This window comes from Notolepis coatsorum (genome assembly GCF_963971535.1).
Source record: "Notolepis coatsorum genome assembly, chromosome: 2".
NCBI classification, from domain to species: domain Eukaryota; kingdom Metazoa; phylum Chordata; class Actinopteri; order Aulopiformes; family Paralepididae; genus Notolepis; species Notolepis coatsorum.
Window position 1 is genome coordinate 180,369,484 of NC_140166.1, and position 13,006 is coordinate 180,382,489.

The 13,006-nt window shown below is 41.5% G+C and overlaps 1 protein-coding gene across 1 annotated transcript in view; it reads left to right on the plus strand.

The window, feature by feature from the left end:
• Window positions 1–12,280, plus strand: part of kita (KIT proto-oncogene, receptor tyrosine kinase a) — a 54,734-nt gene extending 42,454 nt beyond the window's left edge. The window contains exons 14-21 of the mRNA XM_084307427.1: window positions 32–173; window positions 1,410–1,504; window positions 1,964–2,094; window positions 4,115–4,237; window positions 7,949–8,060; window positions 8,693–8,792; window positions 9,222–9,327; window positions 11,772–12,280. Coding sequence (XP_084163553.1) covers window positions 32–173; window positions 1,410–1,504; window positions 1,964–2,094; window positions 4,115–4,237; window positions 7,949–8,060; window positions 8,693–8,792; window positions 9,222–9,327; window positions 11,772–11,957 — 995 coding nt within the window. The 3' untranslated portion in view covers window positions 11,958–12,280. The remainder of the gene's footprint in view (window positions 1–31; window positions 174–1,409; window positions 1,505–1,963; window positions 2,095–4,114; window positions 4,238–7,948; window positions 8,061–8,692; window positions 8,793–9,221; window positions 9,328–11,771) is intronic.
• Window positions 12,281–13,006: the final 726 nt, after the last annotated feature.

The window sequence follows — 13,006 nt, forward strand, 5'->3', positions numbered from 1 at the left end:
ATGATTCTCATGAGATGTCCTTGGCTTACAGGTCCTACCCTGGTGATCACAGAGTATTGCTGTTTTGGTGACCTCCTTAATTTCCTGCGCCGGAAGAGAGAGTCCTTCATACGCGCCACACTAGGAGAGGACTACTACTACCGGAATGTCATGCTACAGAGAGACACACCTAGGTCAGTGTCTTCTCCTGCATTTAGAGAGCAGCTAGGTCAGTGTCTTCTCCTGTGTTTAGAGGGCAGCTAGGTCAGTGTCTTCTCCTGTGTTTAGAGGGCAGCTAGGTCAGTGTCTTCTCCTGTGTTTAGAGGGCAGCTAGGTCAGTGTCTTCTCCTGTGTTTAGAGGGCAGCTAGGTCAGTGTCTTCTCCTGTGTTTAGAGGGCAGCTAGGTCAGTGGGTTCTCCTGCATTTAGAGGGCAGCTAGGTCAGTGTCTTCTCCTGTGTTTAGAGGGCAGCTAGGTCAGTGTCTTCTCCTGTGTTTAGAGGGCAGCTAGGTCAGTGTCTTCTCCTGTGTTTAGAGAGCAGCTAGGTCAGTGTCTTCTCCTGTGTTTAGAGGGCAGCTAGGTCAGTGTCTTCTCCTGTGTTTAGAGGGCAGCTAGGTCAGTGTCTTCTCCTGTGTTTAGAGGGCAGCTAGGTCAGTGTCTTCTCCTGCGTTTAGAGAGCAGCTAGGTCAGTGTCTTCTCCTGTGTTTAGAGAGCAGCTAGGTCAGTGTCTTCTCCTGTGTTTAGAGAGCAGCTAGGTCAGTGTCTTCTCCTGTGTTTAGAGGGCAGCTAGGTCAGTGTCTTCTCCTGTGTTTAGAGAGCAGCTAGGTCAGTGTCTTCTCCTGTGTTTAGAGGGCAGCTAGGTCAGTGTCTTCTCCTGTGTTTAGAGAGCAGCTAGGTCAGTGTCTTCTCCTGCGTTTAGAGGGCAGCTAGGTCAGTGTCTTCTCCTGTGTTTAGAGGGCAGCTAGGTCAGTGTCTTCTCCTGCGTTTAGAGAGCAGCTATGTCAGTGTCTTCTCCTGCGTTTAGAGAGCAGCTATGTCAGTGTCTTCTCCTGCGTTTAGAGAGCAGCTAGGTCAGTGTCTTCTCCTGCGTTTAGAGGACAGGGACGGTGGTGATGTCATTTGTTCCTCCACACATACCTCCAGAAGACACTGCCTGTGAAGTATTAATTTACCACAGAACAGGTTGCAAAGAGAGGGATGAATGTGTTTGACAGTAAAACAATCCTTCCTTTTTATTCACAGAACAGTAGACATTAAGTGCTCCTAGGAGGTTTGGTGGGACTTGTTAGAGTGGTGTGGAAGAGAGAATGAGACTACTACTGTCTTACTCCCCAAGCAGGCTGTACGTAGGAGTAGGGTGTCAGAACGACAGCATGCCTCTTCTGATGCTGTGCTTTAGCTGAGACCAGACTGCTCATTTCCTCCTCACAGTGACAGCAGGAATGGCTACATGACCATGAGGCCGCATGACGCTTGCGATCCGCCGTCGAGCTCATCCTCCGAGAAGAGACGCTCGCTTCGCAAAGGCAAGATGGCCATTCATTATACTCGGCATGCTCAGTATCAGCGCTGCACTCAACTTAAATTTTTTATTTATGGTCATGTAGGACTTTGTTGGACTAAGCAATTAGCCTATTTAAATTGTGTCTCCCACATGCAAGAATGCAGGAGGACCTAAGATGAAACTTTAATTGGAGTCAGCCCTGCTCAAAATTATTATCATTATTATAGTATATATATATATATATATAGTATATATACACACACACATTTTCCTAATTGATATATATATATATACTAATTGTATTATATTAATAATAATAATATAAATAATATTATTGTGGTTGTTGTTATTATAGTGTATATATATATATATATACTAATTTAAATGTTTTTAAACAAATAACTGAAAAAGGATTTGTTCCCATTGCAGTAGTGAGTAATGGGAAAAGTAATCCTTGATTTACCACTTGTTTGTCCATCAGGTGTGTCCTGCAGTGATGTCGAGGTTTTGACGGAAATACTTCACGAGGACGGCCTGTCTCTTGACACCGAAGACCTACTCAGCTTCTCCTATCAAGTTGCCAAAGGCATGGACTTCCTGGCATCCAAAAACGTAAGCTCTCATCACTCTGTGTGAAGTAAACACGTTAGGCCTTGACCTTGCTATTAAAACAAATCCCTGTTCACATTCAGTATTATATTTCACACGTAGACTGTTGTCCTCAAAGGTCATAGGTATTGGAAAAAGCAAGAGCATAGTTGGCTCGGAGAATCTCAAACCATGTCCTCTTTTCTTGATCCTCCAATCACAACTGTTGCTGTGTTTTGTCCGGTGTGGCTTGGGATAGATCAATTGGAACGGCCAAAGCAAACCAGAAAGGAGTTGGCTGAATGAGTTGGACTGCACCCTCTCCCTTCCATGCTCTTTATTTCAGCACAAAGCGGGGATCCTATTTCCATGGCTGGTCAACAGATCTAAAACGCATGTTTGAGCAAGCGGATGAAAAATTGATTAGTTGCAGAGGCAAGCAGACACTGTGCCCAGCCAGCCTGTGTATCAGTGTCAGTGTTTTGAGTGGTACAGATTTGAAAGCGGAACCTGTGCCGCATCAACTAAGGCAGTGGTTTCCAAAATAACGCTCCTTGGGTAATTGGAAACATTTACCCCCCCACCCCCTTTCCCCTACATATATTTAAATCTTTTTACAGAGTTTTGAATTTGGCCAAATGTATTAGTGTAGTCAGGAAAGCGTTTCAAATAAAAATACCACACGTGGTATCTTTTCATTCAAGCATAAAAATTGAGGTTTGTTTGTTTATTGGGTCTAAAAAAAACACACCAGTGAAGCCAAGGGGGAGGTGTAACGTGAGCAATGTTAACGTTACCTGGAATGCACATTATTCCAGCCTCCAGTATTCCACTAGACAACCAGAACGATTAGAGAATGTCTTTTTTCTCCCTCCATCTCATCTCTCCAGTTCGCGTCTATAATTTCCACAACAAATTTGTGTTTCCGCGTTCGAGTTTTGCGCTCTGATTGGCCAGGTCATGTGACATGTGCGCCAATCGTGGGACGGCAAGTTCTGCGCCTATTTCCGGGTCGAACAGCCTGCAAACTACCTAACGCCTAGTTTATCACTGGTTAAGCTTAGGCGACTCTTTCGCAGTTGGTTAAGGTTAGAGTTTGGAATCAGGGCAGGCGTTCTATCGCCATGCTCTAAGACAAACTCTAACCTTAACCAACTTCGAAAGAGCGCCTAAGCTTAACCATCCAAAAACTTGCGGCCCCACGATTGGGCGTACATGTCACATGACCTGGCCAATCAGAGACGCGGAAACACGACTTTGTTGTGGAAAGTATTCAGGCCTCCAGTTCCCCCACAGTTTGGGAACCACTGACCTAAGGAGCGTTTGCGTGTTTCCATTTTTTTTTAATAAAAACATAGTTTTCCTCTTACACAGAGTACTATCGATTCATCCTATACATATTTTGTATGATCTCTTTTTACTACACAGTTCTGTATATCTGTATGTTGTGTATGTCATAAATGTCCTGATTAATTGAAAATGGGGGACCCCGATGTAAACAAGACTAAAGTATTTTTCTGGTCTGCATCCTCTTAGCAGTTGTTTTGTATTGAGCCGTACTGTAATTGTAGCTACCCATTCTGCAATCTGTTAATAAAGTTTTCAATCAATCAATCAATCAATCAATCCAGATCGTTTCTATGTGATTTGCAGAATTTTTTAGATATCTGCCATCACTACCAACACAATGGAGCAATACGATACAATGGAATTGGCACTCTGACAGTGGCGCTCAAAGCAAAAAAAAAATACATTTGGAAAACTTAAAAGCAATGTCAGAAATCATGACCCAGATAATCCACAGACCTTGTTGTGAGCAGTCTCATGTAGGAACTATTTTCTCCCGAAGTACACCCCTATCCATTATTGTGTAGGGTGTAATTTGGTAGGAAATAGTACAAATATGTTTAATATGTTAATATAATAAGTTATGTTTTTTGTTAGTTTTTTGGGCTGGACTGCCCCTTCAAGGCATGCAGTGTATATCATAAGATATTGTGGATCTGTTTTTAATAGTACAGTATTACTGTGTTTTCTTTTCCAGTGCATTCATAGAGACCTGGCAGCCAGAAATATCCTACTGACTCAAGGAAGAGTGGCAAAGATCTGTGATTTTGGCTTGGCCCGCGACATCACTACCGACTACAACTATGTAGTCAAAGGCAATGTAAGTCTGCACCAACAGCCTACTACTGGAGACTGGGACAGTTACAGTACAGCGTACATATAGTGGTACTGTATATGCATAGTCCCCCCGTCATGCATATACAGTATCCTCCATTAGTATATATTAGTACTTAAGTTCATTGTAGCTATTCCTCAGATGTTACAGGTATACTGTAGGTAGAATAAGCATATCAACAAAAAAACCATGTCTCCCAAAATAACTGTTCCCTTGCACTTTCCTTGCACTCTCTTGACAGCTTCAAAAGATTAAAAACATTAAAGGAACACACCAACATTATTGGAAATATACGTACCGTCTTCTCCAGAGTCAGACAAGAAGATAGATACCAATTTCCTCTCTGTGTGTTCAGAAGAAATCTATCTGGCTGCAAGCTAGACTAGCTTAGCACAAATTAATGGAAGCCGATACGGACCACTAGCCTAGCTTACCGGGTATGTAAAATGTGTCTGGCAGGCACATGGCAATGGTTTGTTTGTGTTTTATTTTGTAAGTCTCAGTTATAGGGATCTGCAGATGTGGAAGGTGTTGGTATTCAAACTTTCCAGGTCCTCGGGGGAAATTCTTTGTGCATGACTGGCATTGGGAGCCTCCTTTCCTTTAAGGATACAGTACAATTAAAAGTGTGTTTTTTCAATCTTGTTGCATTTCTTAACAGAACGTATGTTGATGTAAAATGCCCCCAAAATGTTGTAACCGTTGTTGTTGTGAAAAGGATGAGTAAAGCCCTTTGATGTCTATTCCCCTGGATATCAACAAAATCAAGCCATTTCTGATATCCACTCTGCTTCCTCTAAAATGTCACACGCATTACTCTGATTGGCCCATCAGTCACATCTAGCTGAGAGGACACGGTGCTCCCAAAGGTTCTCACAGGCGCCATTTGGGGCTTTGAGGCACCCGTAGCTTCTTTTGGGAACCCAGGGAATCTCCTGAGAAAGCTCCTGAGAAACCATGTTTACAGTGTATAGGTTCGTTTCGTTTATTTATTTAGCACATTATAAAAAAAAAAAAAAAAACAGTGCTAGGAGGGAACAAAGCCCAAAGGGCTTGTACAAAGTTCCACTCCCATCCCATCAATGTTCATAATCTATATGAACGAAATGCATGTAAACATGGTCTAGAAAATAAACTCAAAACAAGATCAGAGACATAAGGCAAACACTATAGCGAAAAAATTGAAGATAGACACGGATAGATGTCATGTTCAAAACACAGCAACAAGAGCCAATAAAAGGAAAAAATTATTAGAAAAAGTACAAGAAGGCAAAGGAGAGGAGAATAACCTGTTAAGCTGTAAGGTCCCCTTATAAGGGGACCCTGCTTTTCTTTATCATAAATCATCGATCAATAGCGACCATATTAGATCCCCATGTGGGGTATCACTGGAAAGCCACACTCATTGGCTACAACCCTGTCCAAAATCTTTCGAGATCGCCAAATGATTGACGGAGCTAGAGCCCCGGGAGTCGGGGGTGGTAATGTGTACTTTGGCGCACGCCTCACATATCGGCATGTAACTCGAGAACCGCTGAACGGATTTTGTCACAATGCACACCCGAGCCGCTAGAGGTTGGCAAAGTGGTGCGTCGCGAATCGTCCTCAAGAGGGCCCACATGTGGGCCCTTGGATGTTAAGAGGTTTTAATGTTGTGTTTTTTTTTCAAATGTATCCAAGAGTAAAGACCTTAACCCTATCAAAACAGCAGTCAAAGTGTATATTTTCGTTTTTACCAATGTTTTATAAGATTTACCGAAAATAAGAATTTATCGGAAAAATGCAAATTAGATCTCTTTTATCATAAAACCGTGAGGAAATGACTAAATCCAGATTTAACAATGCCATTGGAAAGAGGAGCCTTTTCCCTATCCATAGATGTATGATTTGGCCATAATAAGGTCATGGTCAAGTTCAAGGTCAAATATGAATTTATAATTTAAATTGATTGTAATTTATTACTGTAGCTACAAATCCTTCTGTTTAATCATCTTCCCTTTATTCATTTGCTTAGATTATTTGTACAATTGATCTCAAGAAGGTGCTGAATGAGCTCAGTGAGCGTAATCAAAATAACCTCAATGTTTTCATGGTGTTATTCACCGGCACAGATGCAAAATAAAATCATAATTTATATTCTCCTTTTTTTAATTACAATTTACTCAAGCCTAGTACAGTAACAGACACAATATTTATGACACTGGGAATACATACCCCCAGGTCCCTAGATGTTCCTAGATACCAATAACATGCAAAGTGACATTGTAGAAGTGGAGCATTCCACTTAGGCATGTACCTTTAGGCAACATTTCTGAAAATAGGGCTACAGCTTACTTAACAGGATAACATATGAAAAGTATATAATGAAGAAAAAGAACTAAATAAGCAGCCATATATGTAACACTGATGCACAGGACTTACTTAATATGTTGATGATTATGATGAAATTAATTGAGATTTTAATTGTTTTTTAAATATAGATAAGGAGGTTGTTGACCTTAACACTTTGGTTGCCTAAGGTTAAATTAATGATATACCATAGATTGCCAGCGCTATTTGTCTATGGAGAAAGTCCCCTTCTTTGCAGGGCTATAACTTTTTAAATTCTATTGCTACATTGCCATTATTAGGGCCCATTCAAAGTCCTATATGTATTGTTCATTGTGTAGCAACGTTAAACTTTTTCATTCACATATTCATAGTAAAGTATGGTCTAATGTATAAGTATGTTTTCATCTCTTTCTGCAGCTTTCTCCAGAACGTGATATATAGCCCCAAATGCATTATATTGATGATGAAATACAGTTTGATGGCAATCAGCGCGATATAAAAAATTCCAACTAGACGTACTTCTAGAAGTTACTACACGTCATCTGATGTTGACCGGATGGGCGAGGGGGCGTTTATAATTCCGTGGGCAGCGTTATACCAATCATCTTATGTGGGTCAAATGTTGATAATATCAGTTATTATCGAAGAAGGTAACGTTACACGCTGAAACTCACCCCAGTCTCCGCGCGCCGTTGGGCGATCATCGTCGAGTAGAAATTTTATCATTATGGGATATATTTTTACCCGGTCCATCTCCAGCTTGTATAATGGTATATACGTCCAAATCATGTTTTTATCGAGTTATTGGCAATCGATCACTGTGTAGCGTGACGAGCCAGAGTCACATGAACCATAGCGAGCGCCCGGAAGTACTACGGTCGTCATGACAACCTCTATTCAACATCCTGTTTTGGCGATTGCGCCGATCGGCCACCAGATGGCGCTCCTGAACCGCCAGAGAGCTCAGTGGGTCCTGCTGGTGGATCTCAGGCCAGCGGAGGGACATTATGAATCCGATCGCAGATTTTTGAAATATTGATATAAGGACGCTGTACAGCGTCCCCCGGCAACTTTAGCATGGCCAGCAAAGACGTGAAAAGACGTGTCCCGGCACTCAAAGTGTTAAGGTGAACTTAGAGTGTTCCAGAGTTTAGGACCTCTAAAGAATGTTGTATTGATGTATCATATACATATTGATGGATAGTGTCCTTGACCTTAACGCTAATGCTTTCTAAAAATTTCCTCAGAGATTTACAGTTTATTTTAAAGAGTTTTGACCCTCAACCTCATGGGACGACACTAATGAAAGGTTTACCTTAAGATTTAAGGCAACTTACTGGGCTGATGGAATGTGTTTTCTTCCAGGCTCGTCTTCCAGTGAAATGGATGTCTCCAGAGAGTATATTCGAGTGTGTGTACACTTTTGAGAGTGATGTGTGGTCCTATGGCATTTTGCTCTGGGAAATCTTCTCACTAGGTATGTAATTCCATATACTGTATGTGTGTGTGTGTGTGTGTGTGTGTGTGTGTGTGTGTGTGTGTGTGTGTGTGTGTGTGTGTGTGTGTGTGTGTGTGTGTGTGTGTGTGTGTGTGTGTGTGTGTGTGTGTGTGTGTGTGTGTGTGTGTGTGTGTGTGTGTGTGTGTGTGTGTGTGTGTGTGTGTGTGTGTGTGTCATCTTGAGTGTGTATGTGTGCATGCATGTGTCTATGATGAAGACTTTATTTCAGACTCAAGGTCCATATTACACATATACAAAACAACAACAAGAATACAATAACAAAAGAAACAAGGCCAACAACATAGATTAAAATACATTAAAATACATAAAGGCATCGGTTCCAATGTTTCCACAAATCAGAGGAGTACAGTACCTTGTATCACTTCGTTTTACATCACTAATGGCACCTATTATCTTGTTTTTTTACTCTAATAAACGACACATAAATTTAAACATCAGGTTCCTCAGCAGAGCATGGAAGGTGGGGACATTTGTAGTCACAAACTTGCATATGCTTGTGCTTGCATATGGTTTTGGGTGCATGTGTACAGTACACTGTGCTGCACGTGTGTTTGTTCACATGTATTTCTGCTGGCATGTATCCACCGTAGGAAACAGTCCATATCCTGGGATGCCGGTGGATTCTAAGTTCTACAAACTGATAAAGGAAGGGTACAGAATGGACGCCCCAGAGTTTGCACCGAGTGAAATGTAAGTTATTGCAGGGTAGGGGCAGCGTGAAATGAAATGTGAATATGTGTTTAGAATTTTGAGAACTGAATATTCAAATGTTGAAAATGTTACAATCGCTTCTGGCCATTGATAGCTACGAAGCTATTATATGTGTCTGTGTGTATTGTGTGTGTGTATTGTGTGTGTGTGTGTGTGTGTGTGTGTGTGTGTGTGTGTGTGTGTGTGTGTGTGTGTGTGTGTGTGTGTGTGTGTGTGTGTGTGTGTGTGTGTGTGTGTGTGTGTGTGTGTGTGTGTGTGTGTGTGTGTGTGTGTGTGTGTGTGTGTGTGTGTGTGTGCGTGCGTGCGTGCGTGCGTGCGTGCGTGCGCGCGCGCGCGTGCGTGCGCGTGCGTGCGTGTGTTATGTGTGTGTAGCAGGCTGTTATGGTGTTAATCTCATGTCATCAACAGGTATCAGATCATGAGGTCCTGCTGGGATGCAGATGCTTTCAACAGACCCCCCTTCACAAAGGTGGTGGAGAGAATTGAACAGCAGCTGTCAGATGCCACCAAACACGTAGGTTACGAAGTCCATGGACTTACTCCATAGCCCCGCAAAAGGAGACACCTGTCTGTCTGTCATCATACTGCTTCATCTGTACACACACTCCACTGCAGTTAGCGTGCAGTTAGAGTGACGGGTTATAGAGAGTCAGAGATGGAAAAAGACTTGAATGTCCGAAACACAAACAAGTCATTACAAGCTCAAACAGGTCTTTCTTGACCAAAACCCAGCACAAACTGAAACAAAGAGAGTTTAGGATGTGTGTGAGAGTGTCATTTTTAATTAATCCAAAGCCAATAGAACATTCATGGGACACCTCCTCTTGTATGAGGCCAGTGCCTTGTTAATTGAAGCCTTGCACAGAGTTTGTGTGGATCTTTTTCTTCTCAGCTTGTAACATAGCAACCATTGTTTTATGAACAAAAACATAATAATTTGGTGTCTTGTTATTACTGGATCTTGTAAATGAGTCCCAGTATAATATTGTGAATTTTTTTGGTTTATCTACACTACCACTGTACAGAAATTAGGCATTTTGTTTTGTGCAAGGCCTGGGCATTGGGAGCCACTTGTCTCACCAACTAGCTCATTGCCAATTAACGAGACAAGTGGCTCTCTATAACTCTTCCACATCCAGCTTATTCCATTTCACCTCATAAAAGTGATTAAAAAACAACTTTTGCCATAGCCCTCACATAGTTACAGTCTTTATTTCCTTTTTCCATTCATAGAAAACATATTATTATTACTATTATTATTATTATTATTATTATTATTATTATTATTATTATTATTATTATTATTATTATTATTATTATTATTATTATTATTATTATTATTATTATTATTATTATTATTATTATTATTATTATTATGCATTCTATGCTGTTTCTATGCATGTTTTCAATTATTTCCTTTCATCACATCTCCATCATCTCCCATGTGATTTACAGCAATATACAGTAAATGCATATGAATCGAAGTCTGATGAAACAATGATATACAGTGGGATGTGCCTCTTGATGGGAAGATGGATGAATAAGAATCATATTTCTGCATTCTGTATTTCTATAAGCTATGGTTCTCTCAGTCAAGGTCAGGTCAAGGTTGGATACGAGTTATACCTGACCTCATTCCACCAGCTCTGCACTTACCCTCTTCCTATACTTGACTGGTCAATCACCCGGACAATTGAGTGATTAGATGTAGAGTAAGTGGAAAGCTGGTTTGTGGTGGTAGCACGTGCCAAAGCTGAATATATAGCTGTTGTGACATGGTTTATGGTCTACCTTTGACACACATTTCAGTTCTGGCTACTGCAGACTAGGCCTACAACAACCCATGGTTAAAACTGAAACATGTTCATTCATGTTCAGGAAACCATCACTACCACCTTCAGTGACAACCTTGTCATTATCGTAATTACAGTCTTCAAATGACCGTGAAACTGATGTGTGTCAGCAGTTCTGACAACAATTTTCTGAAAACTTCCATTCAATTGTGTATGCTAGGTCTGTAGTTGTCATGCTAGCCTGGTTTCATGACTCCACCTAGTCTATGACACAAGAGACATCAGATCAAAATTACTTGTCAGTTTTATATTAGAAGTCAAGTTCAAGTTTATTGTCATCCTCTCTTTTGCATCTCCACAGGTTATGCAAAAAGCACAACAAAATATACAGTAGTGCCCCCGGGGCCATAGTGCAATGCATAAAAACAGCAATTTAAAAACAAAAAACAATAAGAACAGCACAGTACATTAAATCACAAACAGTAGTTAGAAAACACGCCTAATAATAGGAGCAGCAGACTTGTGTAAAAACATCAAAGAGTGCTAAAGTGCTGAGATGCTTATGCAAGCCACCGTAAGCCGGTCTTCCACCCCTGGGACAGTTCAGCAGACGGGAAAAGACTGTTCCTGAGCCTGGTGGTCCTTGCTTTGATGCTCCTCAGCCTTCTTCCAGGAGGTAGTGGGTCTAATAGACCCTGGAAGTAGTGAGTCCTTCATGATGTTATGGGCTTTATTTATAGACTTTTCTGTGTAAATGTCCTAGTGGTCCCAGTGATGTGCTGGGATGTTCTCACAGCCCTCAGCAGGGCCTTCCTGTCTGCAACTAAACCGTTCCCATGCCAGACAGCGATACAGCGGGTCAAAATGGACTCTATGGTGCATCTGTAGAACCTGGTGAGGGTAGATGTACCCAGAACTTGCCTTTCACGCCTCAGCTCAGAGTGAAACACTGTCGTCTGCTGGAGTCACAGCTCATCTTGTCATGCTTTTAACAACATTGTGACATAAGCTGAAAATGGAATGTAAACACTATCAAGCCTCACAATGGACCTCTCTCTCTCTCTCTGCTGCCCTGTTGTTTTCTGTGCTCTCTCTCTCTCTCTCTCTCTCTCTCTCTCTCTCTCTCTCTCTCTCTCTCTCTCTCTCTCTCTCTCTCTCTCTGTAGATCTATCTGAACTTCAGCTCCAGGTATCCGGTGACGGCAGGACCAAGGGAGGAGCAGAGTAACCAGAACGCTGCGGTTCCACTCCGTTTCAACTCAGCTGGCAACAGCGGCACTGCGGCCCAACCTTTGTTGACCCACAACGAGGTCTTCCTGGAGGGGATGGGCCTCAGGGCCCACCGGGTGTAAGGACCCGCCCAGTACAGGTGTGCCGTCCCACATGAAGTGCCTGTACAGTACCGCCATGAACCATCTTATCTCTACCCCGCGACTCCAGTGCTAAAATGTAAACGTAGCCACTCCCTTCAGATTCAGAATAATAACTGTAATTACAACCACGACTGCAGCAGAAAGGAAGGACTGCTCCTGATCACTGTGACTGCCCACTGATTACACGGGAGGACAACTGGACAAACCCTCTGCCTCTCTCTCCCATGGGATAGAAATGTTCATGACTTTACAGACTGGGGCGTGGAGGGACCTTAACCTCTATCCTATAACTCTTAACTGTCATACAGCATAATGGTTTAAATTACTGTATTTTCACTTTTTCAGTTACAACTTTTCCTATACATTTCATAAACTTTGTTTTTGTTTTATTTGAAATATATATATATATACAGTATATATATACTGTATATATACATATATATTGGATGTATTTATTTTTACCTTTCATGTCTATTGTTGTATTTCTTTTGTTATGGAGTATTTTTTTATTATGTTTTATGCTGTTGTGATTGTTGGAGGAGAATGCACTTGAACTTCACGTCATTCCACACATCATACGACACAGCGTTAATTTCTCTTTTACACTTTTTTTCATTGTCAGTATTATATCCACATGTTCAGGACTATGATTATATGAAGGAGAAATGTTTTTGGGGCCAATTGAGATACTAAGATACTGGTTAATAAGCTAAATAATATGCTTTGACATGGTTAGTCCTTTAGTAGTCCAAGCGTATTAAGAGGTGTTTGATCCTTACTGCTGATGTTATTATTGTAGATGTTATTGTGCTAGGAGGAGACCAATAGAATTGGTTTCTGTTTTTACTAAATCTGATTGGCTCATTGACCATATTCACACGGTGGCCATTTTGCTCTTAGGTTCCCCTCAGGTTGGGATTCCTTTCCACCCTGTTCCCACCTTGACATAAGATCCATATTGCCGCAGTGTGAATAGTTCAACGGCTGATTTCTTTTCCAGGGACTCGGTCCATGATTTCTCTGCAGTC